We start from the raw sequence: 23,172 nt of genomic DNA, 5'->3' as shown, positions 1-23,172 counted from the left end.
AATCTCCCAAGTTTTGAAACTAAATAGGTCAAAGTGGAAGATAAAATATATTTTGAACTGAATGAAAATGAAAACACAACATATCAAAATGTATAGGATGCTTAGAGGGAAATTCATATCTTTAAAGGTTTGTTTTAAAAAAGAAGAAAGTATAAAATCAATGGTTGATTTTTCACCTTAAGAAACTAGAAAGAGTAAATTGAACACAAAATAAACAGGAAGAGGGAAAAATAAAGATAAGAGTAGAAATCAATGAAGTAGAAAATGAACAAATAGTACAGAAAAATCAATGAAACTGAAAGGCTAGTTTTTTGAAAATATAAATAAAATTGTAAATTTCTAACCAGGCTGATCAGGAAAAAGCAAGAAAAGACAAAAATTACTAATATTAGGAATGAGGGAGGGAACACTAATATAAATTGTAAGATCTTAAAGTGATAATAAGGAAATATTATTAGTAACTTTATGCTACCTAGTTCAGCACTTTTGATGAAAATAAACAAGTTATTTGAAAGACACAAACCACCAAAATTCATTCAAGAAGAAACAAATAAATGGAATAGCTTTATGTCTACTAAAGAAATGGAATTTATAGCTGAAAATCTTGACAGAGAGAAAACCTCAGGCCCCAGTGACTTCACTGATAAGTTCTACCAAACATTTAAGGAATGTCAATTCTATATAATCTCTTTCAGAAATTAGAAGAGCAAAAACTCTTTCCCATTCTTTTTATGAGGGCAGAATTATTCTGATATCAAAATCAGACAAATACATGACAAGAAGAGACTAGAGACAATATCCCCCATAAACATTAACACAAATACTTTAAATACTAGGAAATTAAACACAGCAGTATATAAGAAAGATAATATATCATGATAAAGTGAGGCTTATCCCAGGAATGCAAGGTTTGATTAACACTCAAATTAATCCATGTAATGAGATTTACAATGGTTTGAAAAAATCTTAGGAATACATTTAACAACAGAAGTGCAAGACTTGTACACTGAAAACTACAAAACATTGTTGAAATAAATTAAATAAAACCTAAAGAAATGAAAAGATACCTGTGTTCATGGATCAGAAGACCAACCATTGTTAAGGAACTTATCAAACATATCTACAATTTAACACAAGTCCTACCAAAATTTCAGCTGATCCTGTGGCACAAATTGACAAACTGATACTAAAATCCCCGTGAAAATTCAAGGAACCCAAAATAGACAAAACAGTGTTGTGAATGAATAATAGGGAATTCCCTGGCAGTCCAGTGGTTAGAACTCTGCACTTTCACTGCCTAGAGCCTAAATTCAATCCCTGGTCAGAGAACTAAGATCCCTTAAGCCACATGAAGAAGAATGAAGAGTTGAAGAACTTCCTGATTTTCAAACTTACTGTAATGCTGCAATAATCACAATAGTGTGGTACTGGTATAGGGATAGACATGTAGATCAATGGATTATATAAAAAAACTCTTGAAATAATAAAACAGCTTATTTGAAGAAAATTTTCAACAGATATTTTATCAAAGAAGATATATGAATGGCCAATAAGCACATGAGACAATTCTCAAAATCATAAGTGTGAAAATGCAAATTTAAAAAATCCAGTGAGGTACCTCTACATGCACTAGAATGGCTAACCTTAAAAAAAAACTGACAAAACCAGTATGAGCTAGGATATGGAGAAACCGGAACTCTCATTCATTAGTGCTTGAAATGCAAAATGGTATAAACAATTTGAAAAATAGTTGGCAGTTTCTTATAAACTTAGAAACACACTTACCGTTTGACTGCAAGGCTGTCTGTGAATGTTTATAGCAGCGTTATCCACAATAGCCAAAAGCTGGAAGCAACCCAAGTGTCCATCAATGGGTGAATTGATAAACGAAGGTCGGCATATCACTACGATACAGTACTATTACAGCAATAAAAAGGGATGAATTATTAGTAGTCATGCCACACGGATGAATCTTAAATGCATCATACTTAGTAAAATAATCCAGACTCAAAAACCTACATACTGTATGCCCCCATTTAAATGAAATTCTAGAAAAGCCACAATTAAAATGAAAGAAAACAGATGAGTGATTACCAAAGTCTGGGACGGGGAAGGAGGAGTAAACACAAAGGAACACAAGGAAATTTGAGCAGTGAATACAACAGTCCCATATCTTGATTATGGAAGTGTTACACGACTGTACACACACATTTGTCAAAACCCAAACGGATGAATTTTATGCTATGGGTGAATTTTATACTATGTAAGCTATACCTATACAAAATCGATTTTTAAAAATTCTGAGCATTGTTATTTAATTTCCATGTGATTCTGAAGGGAAGGTATAGGTACATACCTATATGTAGGTACAGGCATTTAATATATGTTCTACATTTAATAAGGAATCCTAAAATCTGAGAAGGCTTCCCTGAGCAAGTGAAGTAACGAATGCAGCATAAGGAGACCCATAAATGACCAGGTGAAGAAGGAAAGGGATGAAGCAGAGGGAGGCAGGTATGCAAAGGCCCTGGGACCTAAATCCTTCCCACAACAGACTTTCCAATAGAAAATCCACTTCTGCTTGCCCAACCCTCACACCAGTGGGTAGGTCACCATTGTAATTATTGTAATTAGTCATCATGGCCACTCTTCATTGAGGACTTACTATGTCCTTGACCTCATACAAGGCAATTACTCCTCATCAGATTTACTCTTCAAAAGTGTACCCACAAGGTAGATCCAATTAGTACTCTTTTTATGGATAAGAACTTGGAGGCTTAAGGAGATGGAGTAATTTGTTCCCATCCACATAGCTAGCAAGTGGCAGAGCCAGAATTCAAACTCAGGTTTTTTAAATTCCAGCCCTTGAGTTCCAAGAAACTGCTGAACATAACTTCAGTGAGACAATTGATTGGTTCTTCCTTCCAGACCAAACTCTTCTACCTTTCCAAACTCTCATCATATAACATAGTCTCCAACCCCTTCATTGCCCATCGTCTGTAAGCATGCTAGTTTGTCCATGTCCCACTTGAAAATTCAGCTCTAAAATCTAAACTTAATAATGTTGGAAGAGAAGGCTTTGTAAAGTTAAGGAATTACAATGAGATCACTTGAAACCCTGTTCTGAAGAACAAATAGATTTCATAGCCTATTTAAGGGATATAGACATGGAGACAGATAACTGAGAATCTTTTGAATTTTCTTTTCTGGAAAATAGTGTTGTGTGGGGAGAGAGTATGGAGAAGGCAATGGCACCCCACTCCAGTACTCTTGCCTGGAAAATCCCATGGATGGAGGAGCCTGGTGGGCTACAGTCCATGGGGTTGCTAAGACACGACTGAGCGACTTCACTTTGACTTTTCACTTTCATGCATTGGAGAAGGAAATGGCAACTCACTCCAGCGTTCTTGCCTGGAGAATCCCAGGGACGGGGGAGCCTGGTGGGCTGCTGTCTATGGGGTCGCACAGAGTCGGACAGGACTGAAGTGACAGCAGCAGCAGCAGCAGGGAGAGAGTATGCCCTTGGGAATCCAATGCAAGTTGGGTATCCTGGCTTTGACATTCACAGGTTTTAGCTATGCAACCCTTGAGCTAAGTTTATAACCTCTCAGTTTGCTTATCTGTAAATCAGGGCTAACAATATTATTCTTGCAGGATTTCTGTGGATCTTAAATGAGAGAACATATGCAAAACGATCAACATACAGCCTGCCAATAGTAAGTGCTTTTTTAAAGGTCATTTTAAAGGTCCTAAGCTGTTAGACTCCCTAGGGTCTAGCAGCTACGCTTCCTGATTTTAAGTCTACTGTTCTTTTCCTCGTGGGCTGGAGATAAACTGTTTTCACCTTCCTACCTTAGAGATATATCTGAGGCTTCACTCTCTGGGGGGTTTATTTCTCTCAAGCAGCACTTTCATTCCTGGTTGCTGGGGAAGCCCAAAATGTAAGCATAGGGATGCTTCAAGGTTCTATTTTAAACTCCCACCTGGTAACTTCTAGGTTTCTATAAACTTTATAAGCGAATGGGGGTGGATGTGTGGGCAGGAAGGGATCAGACCTGCCACTATAAATAAATACTACCAAGATTTTAAATGTAGGTACCCTAATTGATAATATGAGATCACTTACTAGAGGTGGGACAAAAGGGGTAGGGTTGAGTTTTACTTTGGGCATTAATTAAATTCTTTAGTGGCAAGCTAGGCAAGTGTATCGGAGAAGGCAATGGCAAGCCACTCCAGTTCTCTTGCCTAGAAAATCCCATGGATGGAGGAACCTGGTAGGCTGCAGTCCGTGGGGTCGCTAAGGGTCAGACACGACTGAGTGACTTCACTTTCACTTTTCACTTTCACACATTGGAGAAGGAAATGGCAACCCACTCCAGTGTTCTTGCCTGGAGAATCCCAGGGACGGGGGAGCCTGGTGGGCTTCCGTCTATGGGGTCGCACAGAGTCGGACACGACTGAAGTGACTTAGCAGCAGCAGGCAAGTGTATGGCAGGATCTCAACCCTTCCTAACTGAAACTGCTCTGTCTACAAACCCTGCTCAGGGAGTATGAGGTAGGCAGGTCTCTGAACTTAGAAGAAACAGACTGGTGCCAGGGTGGATACCTGACCCAAGGGCAGCCCACCCATTGACTGACAAGTGACCAATGAGGTGATGTGGTGACATGGACTCTGACCAATAGGATAGCAGTAATTAAATCTAGGACCCATGTTTCCTTTAGGATTGGTAAGGGATTCAAAAGTGGCACCTGGGGTTAACATGCTTATGAGCTTATGTGCAGAGGATAGCTTGGGCTTTGAGAGAGATGGAAAGAGCAACTTCTGGTTCTGACAGCATTTATTTCCCAGCTTGTCACCCATTCACGCCTTCATTCAACCAATACTTATTGAACACCTACTATAAATCCGGCCCTGCACTAGATCCCTCTTGAAATTCAATATAATCTTTGTTCTCCTGGTGCTTCTAGTCTGAAGACAAACATTAATAAAATATAATTACAGATAAATGAATATTTCTTAAACTTTGATAAAATGTGAAGAAAAGCTATAGGTAGGAAGCTACGAGAGACTGAATGGGAATGTCTGACCTAGTTTGGAATTCTGAGAAGTCTTGCCTGCAGAGGTGACGTTTGAGCTGAGATGTGAAGGACAAGTAGGAGTTATTTAATTGAAGGGTGAATTTAGGGGAGAAATGTGTTCCAGGCAGAAGAGCCAGTGTGAATGAACAAAGAGGCAGGAGGGAGCATGGCTTATTGAACGGATGCCATAAAACCACTGTGGCTGGAGTAGAGTGCAGCTGGGCATTAAATGCCTTTTGTATCTATACACAAAATGTCTTTTTTTTTTTTAACGTGGCCTGAGGAGACTCTCTTCCTTGGACACAAAAGTCCAATGGACAAAAGCACCTACTGTATAGCCCAGGTGCTGAGAGGGGTACAAGATCAATGAAATAGCTTGATCTTGGGCTCTACCATTTACTAGCTATGGGACCTAGGACAGGTTACCTAGTATCTCTGAGGCTGTTTATGCTTCTGGAAACAGAGACAATACAAGCATTTGTACAGGGACTTCCCTGGTGGTCCAGTGGTTAAGACTTCACCTTACAATGCAGGGGGTATGGGTTTGATCCCTGGTCAGGGAGCTGAGATCCCGCATGACTCATAGCCAAAAAACCAAAACATAAAACAGGAGCAATACTGAAACAAATTCAATAAAGACTTTAAAAATGGTCCATGTGAAAATAATCTTTTTTTTTTTTAAAAAAAAGCAATTGTACAGTACAGAGTTTTGATGAGTATTAAAGAGACAAGGCCTATGTGCATGTCTAACTTGACTTGTGGCATATGATGGTGGTTTAGTCGCTAAATTATGTCCAACTCTTGCAAGTCCATGGACTGTAGGCCGCCAGGCTCCCCTGTCCATGGGATATCCCAGGAAAGAATACTGAAAGTTGCTCAGTTGTGTCCGACTCTTTGTGACCCCAGGGACTATAGAATCCATGGCATTCCCCAGGCCAGAATACTGGAGTAGGTAGCCTTTCCCTTCTCCAGGGGATCTTTCCAACCCAGGTATTGAACCCTCATTTCCTGAATTGCAGGTGGTCTCCTTCATTGCAGGTGGATTCTTTATAGACTGTGGCATATAATCGATAATGCTTAATACACACTTTTGATATTAGCCAAATGACTGAGATAGGACCGGGACTCAATAAGAACTCGCTACTTTTTTGGACTATAGTAGGGGTGGAGGTGGGAGCAAGATTAACACAGTGTTCAGAACAAGGTAGTCAATGATGCAAGAGAACCTAAGGGATGAGCCAAGGCAGGGGTCAGATGGTAAGCACAGGTAAACACAGCCATGTGTCCATAGGCTGGCTTATCCAGGAGCTCTGCATGCTGGGGCGAGAGGGGAGAGGATGGAGCTGGAGCCAAGACGAGGGGAGCTGGGAAGGGGGCTGTGTGGGGCTGGGGACATGAGCACACCTTGAGAGGCCAGCTCCACTCTGGGACAGAAAGCCCAGGGAACAGTCATCAGTACTTACGAAGCCCTCATTCCCCACTGAACCCCAGGTTCTAGCAGGTGCTCAGTGTGAAATGGACGCAGGGATGATAGTTATCTAGGCAGAGTCACACCCATCACGGGCAGTGTGGGTGTCAGAAGCATCTGCACTGTGGCTTTGAGCAACCTGTCCATCAGGGCCAGGGCTCCCCCAAACCCCATAGAAGGTCACCAGCATCAGCATTCAGTGTTGAAAGTAGGGGACAGTGCCTGAGATTCTAAGACAAGACCTGGAGCCAGGCCCTTGTTGTGGGGTTTGGGTTCTGGACAGATTTATTCCAAAAAGAATACAGAATTTGGTCAGACTTACCAAGAAGGCAAAGATTTATCCAGTCCCATGGATAAATCCTTCAGACAGAGATGGAGAGTAGCAACAATGGAGGATGTATAGCCTTCTCTCCATGTGTATTTATATATCACCTCATTCCATAAGTGCATTGTGGTATGCTTAATATTCATTACTTAAGGGTTTTTCTTTTTTTAAAGTCACTGGGGCAATTGAAGCAAAGAAAAATACAGTTGGAAAATTTTAATGGAAACCAGGTGGAGTCAATACCCAAAACATATGCCATAAAGTCCTATAAAATTACCAGTGGTAAGGCTAAAAATTTGGTTCTGAACAGCCTGGTAGCCTGAGCAAGGAGGGAAACAGGGGCGGTCACCAACTTTATGGGGTTGGGAAGATAAACCACCACCAACTCAGTGAGATGTGGCCTTCCAGGGTGCCGAGACCTGGGGTGCTTTTTCCCTGGGTCCTCACACGAAGGAGCGCCATGGGTACACGGGGCTCCGCTGAGCACATTGGTGTGAGCTGCTCTCACACTTCCTGCCCCTAGGTCAGGCCGGGCTCAGGAGCCACAGACTCAACTGGGAAAGAGCTTAGAGAATGAACATTTCTGTTCTCCCAGACACATCTCCTCCTGGAGCACTGCTGCAGACCAGCAGAGGTGTTGCTTCAAAACCTGGGGATGAGGGAACTGGACCCCACCAGCTTTAATTCCTCATCTGGCACCGGAAGCCCGTGTAAAGTTGGCTTTGGCAAAAATGGAAGGGTAATTAATAAGGAGACTGTTAAGGGAGTGAGAGTTACAGAGCCATCCCCAGCTGTGGGGCTTCACTTGGCTTACCCGCCAGTGACTCATGGGCTTATGAGCAATCCTCATATGCCTGATTTAGAGGACTTACTCACCCTTCAGAGAAAGACCTTAATGCAATAAAGCAAATGTCAGCAAGTGGGACGCGGCTTAGCGTATCACCCGAGTCTACACCCAGCTTTCTCCTCCCTGCCTCTCCCTGCCTGAGGCCCCTCCAGCCACTCAGCACCTGGACAGACCCACACAATGGGACACATTCCAGGGCTGAATGAGGCTCAGATACGAAAGCAGGGAGAGACCTCAGGTGGACCAAGCCCTAAAGTCTGGTCCAGCAAGATTATAGACTAGCTCTAGAGCACTAGACTTTTAAGATCTAGAGCACTGGACTTTCTTTTAAGCTCTAGAGCACTAGACTTTTAAGCCCTTCTGCAAGCCTCCACAGGAGAAGGCAATGGCAAGCCACTCCAGTACCACTGCCTAGAAAATCCCATGGATGGAGGAGCCTGGTGGGCTGCGGTCTGTGGGGTCACTAAGGGTCGGACATGACTGAGCGACTTCACTTTCACTTTTCATTTTCACACATTGGAGAAGGAAATGGCAACCCACTCCTGTGTTCTTGCCTGGGGAATCCCAGGGATGGGGGATCCTGGTGGGCTTCCATCTATGGGGTCACACAGAGTCGGACATGACTAAAGTGACTTAGCAGCAGCAGCAGCAGAGCACTAGACTAGGGGCAGGGTGAGGGCTAGAAGCCAGGATTTCCCTTCCTGTGCAGTGCTCTTCCCTCCGTTGCTTTCCCTGAAAGGCCTAGTTGGATCATGTGAACGTTGAAGGTAAAGCAGCTTCCCCAGTAGGGGTGACATACCTGAGGTCTTTCCAAGGAATCTTTGGGGAAGCAAAGTTTTGTGGGGAGCAAGGCCTCAAGCAAAGCTTTTGAGGTGAGACATTTAGAAAGAGCTGGGCTACCCTTGGCTCGGATGCCATCTTGCTATTTGCTGACATGGCACCTGCTGGGGGAGCTGGAGGCCTTTTTGGACACCCCATTGTCAAGGAGTATGGATTAGAATCCCTGGGTTGGGAATGTGTGGCATCAATCCCAGTCAGTTTCCTGTTCCTCATGATTAGGAAACAGTCCCGTAGAGTAGACTGGAGCAGAAGTATAAGCCATGGGGATAAGCAAACACTGCCCCTTTCCTCCTGCACCACACAGAGGGCATTACTCAGAAGGCAAGCTGATTCAGCCTTGGATTTAAACTCACTCATGGAAGGATTTACCGAGGAACTCCTCAGGGAATTATCTGTAAGAATTAATCCAAAGGGTAAAAAAGAACAAGCATTTAAAGCAAACCTTCACTTCATTAGCTTATTTGTCCCTCGGTCATTTTTCCATTAGTTTTCTGAGAGCCTGCCATACGCAGGTACCGGGGAGAAGGCTGACCACAAGCTTGCCACTCAGGTTTACTGCAATCAAGGGTCTCAGGTTCTGAGGAACTTTTGGGACCATCTAGCTTAGTTCACCGGAGAAGGCAATGGCAAGCCACTCCAGTACTATTGCCTAGAAAATCCCATGGATGGAGCCTGGTAGGCTGCAGTCCGTGGGGTTGCTAAGGGTCGGACACGACTGAGCGACTTCACTTTCACACATTGGAGAAGGAAATGGCAACCCACTCCAGTGTTCTTGCCTGGAGAATCCCAGGGACGGGGGAGCCTGGTGGGCTTCTGTCTATGGAGTTGCACAGAGTCGGACACGACTGAAGTGACTTAGCAGCAGCAGCTTAGTTCACTCATTTCATGGATGAAGAAGCTGAGATTCAAGTTGAACTCTTTACCTGGAGTGAAGAGTTGAGGGTGGATAGATGCTCTGACCACCTCCCCGCGTGGCCTGGGTCTAAGGAATTCTCTTGCGCGCGAACTTAGGGAAGCCTCCCAGCTGGAAAGCATTGAGTAGACAAACAACCTCATGCCTGCAACTGCACACTCACCAGCACCTTAAGAGTTCATTTGGATAGAGTCCAGAAAAGTAGGCTGGGCCCCCACCTCAGTGTACCCCTACCTGAACTCATCCACATGAAGAACCACTTTTGTTCTTTTTACTATTTTTATTTTGCACTATATAAAAAAAAAACGACGATGATGACAACCAGTAACATACTGCTTTTCTTCACATTCATATGGATTTTAGGAAATTATTGCCTTTTCCCCTGGAGAAATAACCTACAGACAAAAAAAAAAAAAAGTAGTACCACACTGAGAAATCGGCAAATCCCAGAAGTCCACAGCTTGAAGACACCCCCAGGGGCAGGGAAGAACACAAGTGTCACCAGAGACGAGACAAGCACACAAAGATCACAAAGATAGCAAGCGGGGGTGACGGCTGTTTCAATGCCGCTGACCCAGGAAGTGGGTACCCGCTCTCTCGCGTGGCACCCACTGCCACCACTGCAAATAGGGGATTTTTGGTCTATGATCTAAAGAACTCTTTTCAAATGACACAGGAGTTGCTTTGAGGAGAGGTGCAACGAGTAAGGTTCAAGTATGAATAAGAATCATGCCCAAGTCCAAAGTCAGGGAAGAACCCACAGTGAGAAGGAAACCTGAAGTGTTCCCGTCTCACGACTTCACCCAACTGACTCCATCCCAGATGGAGTCTCAAAAGAATCCGAGGGTTCAAATTGGCATATACATCATGTCCCTAAAACCCTGCAGGCTTACTCTCCTGACTAGGTGGTGATCAGCTTATGCCCTGAAGCAACAGAGACAGATATAGAGACTGCCAAAAATTTTTTTTAAAAAAGGTGGAAATTGTGCTTCCTTCAAAATGAATTGGCTTCATGACTGCCTTTTCTCCTGGTCTAGCAACTGCATTCTCCCATGTTGCTGCAGGTTATTTATTGCCTTATGCTTGAAATGAGAAGGCGAATTTTGAGGTGCAAAGACTGGGCAGTCCTGAGGGCAGGGGTCTGGAAGTACAGTAGTCAGCACGCACTGTGCTCTCATAATGGCTTGGCCTTCCTTCAGTCCCGAGGTCAGTCTGAAGTTTGTCTGCAAACCTAGTGACCCCTTCGCTGCCCCACCAGGACAGCAGGACAGGGTGAGGTCTTCAGTATTGCACAGGTATGAAATGTCCACGAGTCAAAATACAAAATCACAGTTGTTCCTGGGGCTGGGCTGCTCCCCCAGCTCGGGTTTAGCAAGATGTGGCTGTGGCCAGGGGGCTCCGGCTGAGCTCTGAGGCTGTCGAGTGGGTGGGCACCGGGGCCAGCACCGAGGTAGGGAATGTGCAGTAGGAAGCCTGCACGTCAGGGCTCAGTGTCTGCAAGTGGGCGAGGAACGAAGGGCCGGCTGCCTCTCCTTGGCAGGAGGGAGCCCGGGGGGTGGGCGTGGAAGGCAGGATCTCAGACTCATACTGTAGAAGCTGGCCCATGAAGCCAAAGTTGGGCGAGACCACACTCCTCCTCTGCTTGATGTAATCAAAGGCATCCTTCAGGTGGAACTGCTTGGTCTTCATGAGGTAAGCCATGCAGATGGTGGGCGAGCGGGAGATCCCAGCCTCACAGTGAACCAAGACCTTGCCTCCCTTTTCCCTGACACAGTCTGGAAGAAAGAAGACAGTGGGACTGAGTTGGGATGGGGACTCAAAGGCAACTGGGTTTAAAAAAAAGTGACTTAAAAAAAAAGTGACCTAGTTATCAAGTCTCATCATGTCTGCTCAATAGCAGTGGTCCCACACTAGGCTTCTGCCAGTCTTTAATCCTCACTGGTGAGGACAGACCTCGGAGTCCCATTGATGTCCATCCCTCTGTAGGACCTACACAAACCTTAGTTTGTCAGGGTACTTGCACAGGTTCTGCCACTAGAGAGGCTCTAGACCTGGAGTAACCCCTTCCTGGGGATGCCATCTTAACTTGGGTCCCACAAATGGGTTTCAAGAAGGCTTTGGGAATATCTTTCAAACTGCATGCAAGTTTTTATTACACATTCACATTTTTCTGAGAGGCTCACAGATTGACTTGGAAAAGCAAGGGTCTGATTCTAATGGTGATAACCTAGTCCCCATTCTGGGAGAGGGCTTCCAGCCTCCCTGGGCACCTTGTTTGGCTATGCCAGTGTGCGATGCTTGGCTCAGCCCCCAGGGTTCCCACTAATGAAACATAAATAGTGTGCATCCGCTAATTATAGCCTTGGCTAAGTGACGCTTACGAGACGGAGGATATAAATGTCTTTGGCAAACTCCATCTTGCACAACAATGGGAGTTGCTGCTATAAAGCTACCACCGTCAGTTAGCGTGGTTTAGCTCAGTATGACAAAGGCGGGGCGGCGGGGGGGAGGGTGCCCTCCTTTTCTGTTCTACTCTTACCCAAAAAAGAGCTCTAAGTGTTAAAAATGGGCAGGGGTAAAAGGTTAAACATATATATACACCAAATTAAAACCACAAAAAAAGAGTCTCTCCAATTCCCTCTTTTGCTAGTGAGGAAACAATTACATCACAGGAAGTTAGACATACCTGGCACTATGTCAGGCCACCGAATGCAAAAACATTTAAGATTTTGAAAGGCCAATAAAAAGTCAGCCCCCTTACCCACCTCCTTTCTCATGTTTCAAAGGTTTGCAGATGCATCTCTAAGATCTAAAAGATCAGGTTTCTGAGCAGTCAGGAAGGATCCCTTGAGTTTTCAGAATGAAAATCTCAAAGGATGCCCCAGGATAGCTCCTTAGAGGTGCCCACAATATAGTCTCTGATTCAAAAGAAAAAAAAAAGTTCTTGTAAATTAGTTCAAAGGGGACTCCAGGTTCCTAGGATTACAGGGTCGTGACTCCACAATTTTCTTCTGCTCCTCCACTGGCCTCCTTGTCATCCAGCTTTTAGTTGGCCCAGAGCCAAATCCCAGAAACCAAACAGTATATTGCTTCTGGATTCCATTCCACCCTCTGGGCTTGCCTTCCATGTGGCCCTTGGAAGGCATCAGTGCGAGCGCAGTTTGGCCTCAGTCCCTCCCTCCTTCAGCAGGGCAAGGGGTCTGGGGAAAAGCGTCTCGTGTGCCTTCAGAATGCTGTGGGTTTGTGTGGTTGTGTACACAACAGACACACTGCACACACCGGATGGGGAGGGAGGCTTCTGAGAAGTGATGGGGGCCGTTTCACGACCTCACTGAGAAGCTATCTAGGTAATTAAATAACAAGCTGAGAAGGGCAAGGCATTCCCAAGGACAGGGAGAACAAGTCAAGGATTTCCCACCCTGAACCCATCGTTTCAGCTGCCCCTCGGGGGCTCCAGAGGAACCGTCGCAACCCAGAGGCTCAGGGGCCAGGGAGGGCAGGCTCAGCCTTTTGCTTGCAGTGAGTTTCTCAGTGGGTTTCCATGAAGGAGAAATTGTGTGTGACGAGCAGAGGCCCACCACGAGGCAGAAGAGGGGGCCCTTTAATGGCTCCCTGCACTAAGATGCCACTGATGCACGCAGCACCAGCCTTTCCCCTCCAACACCCTCACAGCCAGAAGCAGGAAGACCGCTGCTCAGCCTCCACAGCTCTGCATGTTAAAGGGAAAAGAGGACTCTGGAAAGGGAGGCAAGTCCACAAGAGTGGGGAGCGGTGCCCAGCCTAGTCCCCAAGGGAGATGGATGGGAGAAAAAGATGTCAAAATGAAAGAGCAGTCCAGTTCGCTCTGAGAAGTTGAAATCCCAAGGCCCAAAAGCCCTTTCCAGGCAGAGGGACCAGAGGTTCCCAGGCCTACACAATGGAGTAAGTGATAACTACCTTACGGAACATACAAAGGATGCAAAAAGATGCCAACTTCTCTGTGCATAAAGCATAGAGCTTGAGTCGTGTTACCGTTAATCCAAAATGAGCTGAAAATGCAAACCAAATTGCCCCCAAAGCAGTTTGCCAAAAACCGTGGAAAGCTGCTGGGGCCCTGGGGGTTCAGTGCGTAAGTAATGCTCTCTCGATCCTTCTGTTTGCTTTTAAAAATATCCCAATCTATGTAGAAGCACAGTCTGTGTGGTTCTTTCCCTCCCCTGCGTCCCTGGCATGGAGCATCACTCATGGACGCACTCTGCTTCCCACCTAGACAGAAACACTAACAGAGCGGTAGTGAGTATTGCCTTAAGATGAAATTAACTAATGCATATCGTGAAAATTAAAGCTCCCATTAAACAGCAACTCAAATCCTCCCCTCTGTCATCCTGATAGGTGAATCTCTTCTTGGCTCCCACTTGTGGTGGTTGCACAAACAAGATGCTTTTCTTCTCAGCGATGGGGTGGCCTCCATCAGTACATCAAAATCCAAGAACACCCCCCCCTAAATAACTGAGGACGGCGGCACGTACCGATGAAGTCTATCGCTTCTTGAAAGTGGGAGCTGATGTCAGCCGCATGGCTGTCTTCCACGGGGATCCATTTGTAGTGAAGGTGCGTCGTGCAGGCCTCGGAGGTCCGCCGGGAGACGTTGAGCAGGGCTGTGATGTGCAGGTTGGCAAGGAACTCGCACTTGGATGCATGGTAGGCACTTCCAAGGTAAAGGAACGGAAGGATTTCAACTGGGCCACCCTGGAAGCAGGGCAAAGGATAACCAGGCAATATTGATCACCTTGCTCTTCAGGGAGAAGAAAGAAAACAATCCTGACCTATTTGTTTTCAAGTGGGAGGTTTCCTCTCTGGTTTCCAGGTAGAGAATTAAGAGCCAGGGCAGTTTAACCAAGAGTTTGGGTAGAGCCTCCGTCCTGGTAAACTCTCTACCCTACATCACTGCCTTGGGACTCAGGGAGAGCAAATCTCACACAGCTGAGATTTTCATTGCCTTACATATATTGAGGTGGCAGGAAATGTTGGCAGCCCTTCTAGACAGACCAGGATGAGAAGCAGGGTGGGATGATGGAAGACCTTGTTGAAGTTCTAGCTGCCCCGTGAGTGCCAGGCCAAGGCCTGAACCTTGGGGGTAACCTCGATTTACTTCTAGATAAAATGGAAAAGGGTCCAACAAGGTGAGCCCCCTCCTTTACAGTCTTGACCTTGGATGGAATGTATTTCATCAAACCTAGGACACTGTTGATCCTAAGAGGCATTTGGATCGTCAGCAACATCAAAACATGCTTCCCACCATCCCAAAAAGTATACTTCTCAGAAGTGAAAATAACCACTATCTATCCGAAATCCTCAGATAAGGGAGAAATGTTAGGCCATGAGCAGAGGTTTGGTCTTTTTTTGTTGTTTTTTTCTTGGCTGTGCTGCTCAGCATGTGGGATGCAGGATCTTAGTTCCCTGACCAGGGATCAAACCCATGTCCCCCGCAGTGGAGGCATGGAGTCTTAACCAGTGGACCATCAGGGAAGTCTCAGGCCTGATCTTTAGTAGAGCTGAGTTTCGCTGAGAGACGCTTACATCCTCACCCTTTTGGGAGACAACCTATACCTGAGGTTTCTAGTTACGAAGGATCCAAAGAACCAGAGACCATCTATCCTGAGGCAAAGCTAAAAAGAACTGCTGGCTAATCAGACTCTGGCAGTCTCAGCATTTCCAGGGTGGCCAGAAAAGCTATACGTTCCACAGCTGGAACAATGGGAGCCCGATATTTACAGGGAAAAACACTGAGCTGGGGTGACAGTGGCTGTGTCTTTGGCAGTTTTTGTCATATCATCCATCCGTTTCCTGTGTTTCCATTTCCTGTCCTGGAATAAGAGTGGAATGGAAACTCTCTGCCTGACCCATGATAGGGAAAGGGGCATGGGATGAGGGCCGGCAGAAGGCGGCAGTTCTCAGAATACCCCACATGGGTGTCTGCTTTTACTTTCCGGAGATGTTGGGTGTTTAAGGCAAAGGCCAGTTTGACCACATGAAAGAAACTTAAAGAGATTTTACAAAAGGTAGTAATAGTAACAACCAGTACTTTTGTTAGCTGGCCCCTGGGCTTAACACTTAAGATGTAACTACACAGATGTCTCCCTCTCTTTAGAGATTGGAAAATGTTGCCACACCAGACCTGGGATCCTACTCAGTTTCTCCTGGAGCTGAGCCCAACCAACATCCCTGAAACCATATTTCTTTCCTTTTTTTGAATCTTCTTCTTAGACTCAAGAGGAAGAAACCAAAGGCCTTCAGAAACCTCAAAGGTTAACACGACCTCCCCCAGCTTTTCTCAAGGCAGAAGCACTTCTAAGAAGTAACACTAGGGGCTTCCCCAGATGAGTCTTGGAGACACTTCAGGGCCTCCCCCGGTTCGTGCTTGGCCAAAGGGCTGCTGTGCTTTCACAACATCCTGCAAATTCTCATTTCTCTTTCACTTTCTGAGAAAGGGAGGGGGGAAAACACCACCCAAACAAACGCAAATGGAAATCCAGCTAAGCCGGATGCCCACGGCTTGAAAGCCCAGGGTTCATCATACTCTGTAATTTTAACAAAGGAAAACAAACAAAATAATAACCTTGGCACCTCGCCAAGTGACTAGGTTTCCTGACCAAAGATTCCATTCAAGGAAAAGCCACCTGGTTGAACTTGGAAGTCTATCCCCAGGGGCAGAGCTCTGCTCATGGCAGGCAGCTGGCATCTTAGGCAGCAGCATCTAGAAGTCTTCCTTCTCATGATTTGGGTATGTTCTTATTTTGTGTGAAGAACCTAAAAAGTTCCTCCTACCAAGTCAGGTACCTACTGGAATGACTCTTCCAAAAGAAGGCAAGTGGCAAACAGAACAGGGTCCTGAAAAGGACCAGAGCAAGGGATGAAGAGAAGGGAGTTCTGAGCTTAGTGCTGCCATGAACTGAGCTGCAGGATTCTTGGCAAAAATCAATCACCCACGAGCTGTGACAGTTTTTCCCTCTGTAAAATGGGAAAGTGGGTTTTGATCTCTGGTTTCTGCACATCTGAGTCCTTGCTTGCTTCCCACCCCCCACCCCTCATCCTCCTGCATCATAGGTAACCCCCTGGCTGAGTCATCCACTTTTTTTTTGCCTTTAGTGGGTTGCCAGAAAGTACAGCTCTAGGAAGGGAAAAAACCCACATGTTTGTAGACACATGAAATCCTCATGATCTCTGGTTTCAGAATTTATGGAATTATAAGCATCAGAAACCCCTAAAGGAAGCTGCATAGCCATCCAAACAGTAGTTTCTCTACAACCCTCCCCCAATCTTCCTCCTTCAGTTAAAAATACCAAGACACGCCTTTACAGGTACCAGGTCAGGTTGGTTTGCAGAAACTGGAGAGCGTGAACAATTACACAGAAGACCAACACAGGAAGCCTGAATGTCAGCTCTGAAAACGTCTTCAGGGAAACCTAAACTGCTATTTCGACACTTCTCTGCACCTCCCAGGCCAGCTAACAATAATATATCTTTCACTTCCCCTTTTCTCCAAAAGCCACCGAGCATCCTGAAGCGTGTTTGCTCTTGACAGCTTATTTGCTGGAAGGAAGCCCATGCACTCTTGGATGGAAACTCGAGTTGGCAAGCAACAGAGGTTCTCCAAAGCTAGAGGCCTCTGCCAGCTCCCTGATCCGCAAAAGAACCAACCAACGTCAGTGATCAGGGAGAGGGAGAACCAGGGTGCTGTGCAAGGAACAGAGCCAGGGGCCCGGATGGCACTTCCACACCACGTACCTGGTCATAGGCCGGCCTGTAACTGATGCTGAGCACTGATTTCCCACACTGACTGATGAGGGCTCTCTCAGTTTCAACCTTCTCTTGTGAAATGGGTTTTACATCCACGCAACACTCAGGATATTCGGAGTAGAAAGTCTCATATCCCCCTAAAAGACAAAAATAAAAAAGCAAGAGAGACATAAGCACTGACTTTTTTTTTTCAGTCTGTCAGAAAATGCCTAGAATTGATCAATACCCTGAGAGTGGAATACTAAAAAAAGGTATTAAGTTACTATACATTCTGGTCTTATAAAAAAACTGAGCCAAACAATAATAGTTTTAGAATAAAAATGGGCTCCATAACCATAAACAAACACATACTTACTCTCTCTCCCCTAAAAAGCTACAGTTCAAAGGCAATGATTAACTTTTGATGTCTATGAGAAGAAGCTTAAACTGTGAAAGGAAATATATCTGACATCTGGCAAATATTAACCAAACCCCTCCAGACAACAAAAGCCATTTTCTCACATTTATCTAAAATTCAGGTGTGATTATGCAGAATTTCAATAATTTTTGAAAGAAGCTCTTAAACTGGTCTGTTTCATCCATAGCCAATCAGCTCTAAACAGGAGTATAGATGAAACCCCCTCTACAAGGGAATGGGGGCTTACATGAGGTTTTAACCTCAGGGCCATAAAATGGTCCTGCCCTTTCTCTTTCCCAAGGTGCTAAGAACACTGCTGACAGCCCTCTCCACAGGTCCAGTGTAATCAATCTAGTTAATTACCTTCTAAACCAAACTAGAGGTATGAGGCTTTCTGAATTTAATTCTTTTCTCCACCCACCCCCAACCCCCGCTGCTTTCCCCTTGATGGCCACCTACTCTCCGTTTATCTCCTTATTACCCTCCCCTCCTGAACTTTCTCCCCAGCTACACACGCCCTTGTGTGTGCATACACACCTTCAAACTGATAAGTCAACTACCCGCAGGTATGATTCTATAAAAATCCTAACTACATTTAAACTTCTCCAGTTGGATCACTTAAGTTAAGAACTGCTGCTGCTGCTGCTGCTGCTAAGTCACTTCAGTCGTGTCCGACTCTGTGTGACCCCATGACGGAAGCCCACCACGCTCCCCCGTCCCTGGGATTCTCCAGGCAAGAACACTGGAGTGGCTTGCCATTTCCTTCTCCAATGTGTGAAAGTGAAAAGTGAAAGTGAAGTCGCTCAGTCGTGTCCGACCCTTAGCGACTCCACGGACTGCAGCCTACCAGGCTCCTCCATCCATGGGATTTTCTAGGCAATAGTACTGGAGTGGCTTGCCATTGCCTTCTCCGAAGTTAAGAACTACTCTGACCAAATCAGAGAAACTTGAGTATGTAAATTCTTGGGCCTGTACAGGAAGTGGGGAAGAAACAAATAAAAAAATTGGCCCTGAAGCCTCAGAATGCCAAGTGCTGCTGGGTGAACAGGCCAGCCTTGTGTAGGGAAACCCTCTGCTTCCACTCCAAAGGGACCTAAGGCATTTCCTAGAGCCTCCAGAAAACATTTCTTTTTCCAGAGAACTGGGGTCAAAACATCTTTTTTTTGGCCACTCTGTGACTTGCAGGATCTTAAGTTCCTGGACCAGGAATTGAACCTAGGCCCTGGAAGTGAAAGTGCCCAGTCCTAACCATTAGACTGCCAAAGAATTCCTTCAATCATCAGTTAAACAAGCATTCTGAAACCATATATTTTTTTTCCCAATGGCTCCCTTTTTTTCCTTCTGTCTTTTGGTGCTGTGATAGCCCCACAGTGGAACACATGGTGGCTTTTTTAAACCCCTGCCATAGGCAAATGGTTAATGGATTACTCGGCAGTCTCCAGCTCTTTCAGAAGCTGCGGCCAATTCCTAGAATGAGTCATCTCGCCATTACTGCTTCCTCTCAGCGTGCTGGAACTGCCCCCGCCCCCAACAAGCACACCCAAATATCCCCTGTGGTCACTTCAACAAATAGCCACTCGGGCCTCCCCAGATGAGCTTCCGGATCTCCACAATGACCAATTTCCTGGTCATGATGACAGGTCATGCCAGAGGTGGGCAGAGGTGGAAAGTTTGGAGGTATCTGTGGCTTAGATTCCCCTCCTTCACCACCACTGCCTCCACCCCCTGCACGGACCCTCAGCTTCCTCCGAAGAGGTGTCCCTAGTAAGCAAAGCACTTCCTGCGCCTCAACATTTTTGTTTCTAGGAGACACAGTGAGTGATAGGGGACAGGAATCTGAAGTAAAGCGGCCCAGGCTCTCTCAAACTCCAGAATGAAGCTTGGGAAAGAAAAGCCTTCAGGTCACCCCATCTCTAATAGAGCACTTAAAAGAGCTGGCTGTTAGGAGGACAGACAGGAGGCGCGGGTGTGGGCTGGGTCCTGCCTGCCTGTTGACAAAATACAGCAGGCAGACAAAGAGTCTCAGTGTGACGAGGCACAGACAAACAGGGTCCTGCCTCTTCAAGTTGGGGTCAGGAGTCCTCCAGATTAGATGGTCTCTGTCTTTGACCCACTCTCATCAGAGGGGTGGAGAGATGGAGCATTCCTCTCTGGTGCCTCACTTGAGATGCAAGAGCTGAAGCAACTCTTGGCTGCTTCAGTTGTCTTCAGAGTGGTTCTGTTTTTGATCACCACTGCAATACCTATCAGGGGAGTTGAACAGAGAAAGAGGACGGACACTATCTATAAATACACACTGACAATGTCATTTGGGTCAATTCATTTTAGTGGGTTTTGTGTGTGTGTGCAGAAGGCATTGACAGAAGTGTACAAGGCATTGCCCCCCACAATCTGAGATGCCACTAGATCAAAAACCTGAGCTCCTATCTGGACGTGAGTTAGGTGAAGAAATTATTTTCTTTGGCAACAACTTAAAAGTTCAGCATTGTTATAAGGCTAAGTATCAAGCAATTTCTACTGAAATTTAAAACGGACAAACTGTGACCTGGCGATTCTCATAATTTTACTAAAAGATAGTGCACACACAAAAGCATTTGGACAGAGATATACTCTCCCACACTGCTTCAAATACTAAGGCATGAAGCAATCTGCTTACTGGCTATCATCAGGGGATGAGTTTAAAAAGTGAATAGAACATGTATGCTCTGATATGGACAAGTCTCTCAAGATCTAGTTAGGTGAAAGAGGCAGGAACAGGAAATACACAAAATCATTCTATTTTTAAAAGATACTCATGGAAAATTAATTTATCTAAAGATGAACAAGAAATAGTTGACTGTTGTCTCTGGGGAGTGGAACTGGGTTCTAGGGTGTGCAGAAGATCCACTTTTCATTGTACAGCATGTTGCTTTCATTAAAAAATTAAAAAAAAAAACAAAAAACATTTTTACTTGAGATGTCTACAGAGCTGTCTACTTCCTGAGGTAATAACTTCCAAACGGCTTGCCTGGCCCCTTGGAGAGGGCTGGAGACCAGAGGTAGGACCAGAAGGGGTTTCCTGGAAGATATCTTTCATGCTGCTGGAGAGGCAGAAGCTTTTCATGCACTCACAGCTAAGAAGAGGAGACCAAAAAGGGTCTCAGGAAGACAAAGAAATCAGGGGCTCTGTGTGAAAGCTCTGCAGAGTTTAGAGGGCACTCTCCATCTCCAGGGGGCTGAGGCTGGGCGCAAGAGAAAGATCTTCTGCCTCTGGTGTTTCCCTAACAGGAATCAACTGGGGACAGACAGCCTGAAAGAGGTGCTAATCGAGGTGGGAGCTGCCCCTGTATCTCTGGAATCTCCCAAACTGGAAGATGTAAAACTCCACACGTTGCACGGTTCTAAAACAGCGCCTTCACGCTCTCAGCTCACCGTACCTGAGTTCTGAATCCCAGCTATGTTGTATCTCAAGGCGACCTCCCAAAGCTGGCTGGGCTGAGTCCTCGACGTCTCTTCCCTACAGGCTAAGCCTTCCATACACTTGAGGTTAAAAGGGACTCAAATAAAAGGCGGCAGCAATCACAGGAAGTGATCAGAAATCAATACTCTGGAATTTGACAGTAAATCACCCACCCACCACCAAAGTCATCTCCCCCCGCAGGTGTAACGTGCAGACTGGTGAAGCAGCTACTGGACGGTCTCAAACCAAATGCGCCGCAGTCCCCTTCATAAGCACCCTGTGGCCCCCTCTCCTAGGTCCTGGCTCGCCGGCCAGCCTGCCGCCCGCCCCCGCGAGACCGCGTTAGGTGCCCCAGCTCTGGCCCACGACCAGTCCAGGGGATGATCCCGGGGCGGGAGAGGGGAGGTGAAAGACAGTGGGAAGACTAAAGACTGTCAGCTCCCAATGGAGCTAGAAAGGCCTGGGAGGGGAGAAGGGGAAGCCGAGGAACAATAAAAAGCAATAAAATGAAAAGGAAGAGGGGGAGGGCCTCGCCAGGGTCAAAAAGGCAAGAGGGTCGATGAAGACACAGCCTAACTAACATACGTTAATTGTCCAGGCGGAAGGAAAGGGGACACCGCGGCGCCACGCTCCTGGGGGGGTGGTGGCGACCAGCGGATCCCTTCAGATCTGTCCATCAGGAAGGCTCCAGAGCGTCGGCCCCAGCGAAAGACATGAAGCCGGCGCCGGGAAACCCGGCTCGTGCTGGGCGCTCCCTAACTGCGAAGAAGCAGCGCCCCCAGCAGCGTGCAGCAATCCCAGCAATCCCACCCGCCCCGGGCAGCCAGGCCGTCAAACGCTTTCGAGGAACGCAGGTGGGGACGGAGAAGCGGCGAGCGCTGACACTGGACGCGGCCTTCCCGGCGCACGTCAAGCCCCAGGGTGCAGAACTGCCCCGGCGCCAGGATCGAGGAAGGCGCCGGCGCCAGCAGGGGACCCCAGAGCCCGGGGCCGTCCTGGCGCGGGGCGGGTGACCCAGGACCCGCGGCTCCGACGCAGCTCACCTTTGAGGAAGTAGACCCGCGGGCCGGCGGGCAGGCAGGCGAGCAGCGAGGTGAGCACGACGCGAGCGGCGCTCTCTTCGCGCAGCTTCTGCCAATGCCGGCTGCCCTGGTCCAGCACGACCACGGCCGCCACGCCGCCGCCGCCCTCCTGCAGCAGCCGCGCGCGCGCCGCCTCGTCGGGCAGCACGTAGCGCGCCGACACCGCGCCGCCGCGGGCCCGCCGCAACACCACCGAGTTGAGGTTGACGTTCAGCGAGCCGCGCACGCTCGAGGCGGCGAAGGCCAGGTAGGGCCGGCAGTCGAGCACCACGCAGCGCGCCGCCGCCTCCTTGCGAAGCATCTTGCGCAGCTGGCGCCCGTCGAGCGACGTGACCTTCATGCCGCCGCCCAGCGGCCCCGCGCCGTGCGCGCCGCAGGTGCCCACAGCCAGGGTGCCCGCCGGCGAGGCCCAGGAGGACGACCCCACGGGGCTGCGGCCGGCCGGCCGACCGAGCCCGGCGCCGGAGCGGACGCTCAACTCTTCTTTCCCGCCCCGCACACTCGGCGCCCGGCCCGGCCACTAGCTGCCGCAGAAGCCGGGGATTCCGCCGGCAGCGCAGCGTTTTATGTGAATGGGTGTGCGGCCTGTGACGTGGCTGCCCAAATAAGGCGGAATATGGGTATTTCCCCGCCCCTTCGGGCCGCGGCCACGCCCCCAGGGGGCGGGACGCGCGGGGCGGGCGCCCAGCGTTAGTCAGCCAGAGAAAGAGGAAGTGAAGGCGCCTCGCTGTGTTCTCTGCGGCGCTGCGCGCGGACACTCACTTGCGCATCACTGGGGCCTGCCGGTGGGTTGTCAGGAATGCCAGGAGGCCGAGGTGACCCACGCTGTGCGGGAAGAGGAGGAAGCGGGGGAGGCAGAGCTAGCGTCGCACCATAGGCTTTGAGTTTCATAGACGTAGGTTCTGGACCTTCTGGGGGCCGTGCCTGACAGCGCGGTAGGCAGAGCTAGGGCGCCCTCGGCCGTGCCCCCAGATGAATCAGAAGCAGCTTTCAGGCGTTACAG

The 23,172-nt window shown here is 47.4% G+C and overlaps 1 protein-coding gene across 1 annotated transcript; it reads right to left on the bottom strand.

The window, feature by feature from the left end:
- Nucleotides 1-9,367: 9,367 nt before the first annotated feature.
- Nucleotides 9,368-22,597, bottom strand: DUSP5 (dual specificity phosphatase 5). The gene is made up of 4 exons (XM_055424680.2): nucleotides 22,131-22,597; nucleotides 17,240-17,388; nucleotides 13,981-14,200; nucleotides 9,368-11,247 (listed from the first exon to the last, which is right to left on the bottom strand). Exons 1-4 carry the CDS (start codon nucleotides 22,507-22,509, stop codon nucleotides 10,841-10,843), a joined length of 1,155 nt encoding a protein of 384 aa, XP_055280655.1. The 5' UTR covers nucleotides 22,510-22,597; the 3' UTR covers nucleotides 9,368-10,840.
- Nucleotides 22,598-23,172: the final 575 nt, after the last annotated feature.

The sequence above is a fragment of the Moschus berezovskii genome, chromosome 12 (assembly GCF_049115385.1).
Source record: "Moschus berezovskii isolate FMDL1 chromosome 12, NW_MosBer_1.0, whole genome shotgun sequence".
In the NCBI taxonomy this organism is placed as follows: Eukaryota; Metazoa; Chordata; class Mammalia; order Artiodactyla; family Moschidae; genus Moschus; species Moschus berezovskii.
Note: the sequence above shows the minus strand (reverse complement) of the source record. Positions and strands in the feature narration are given on the sequence as shown.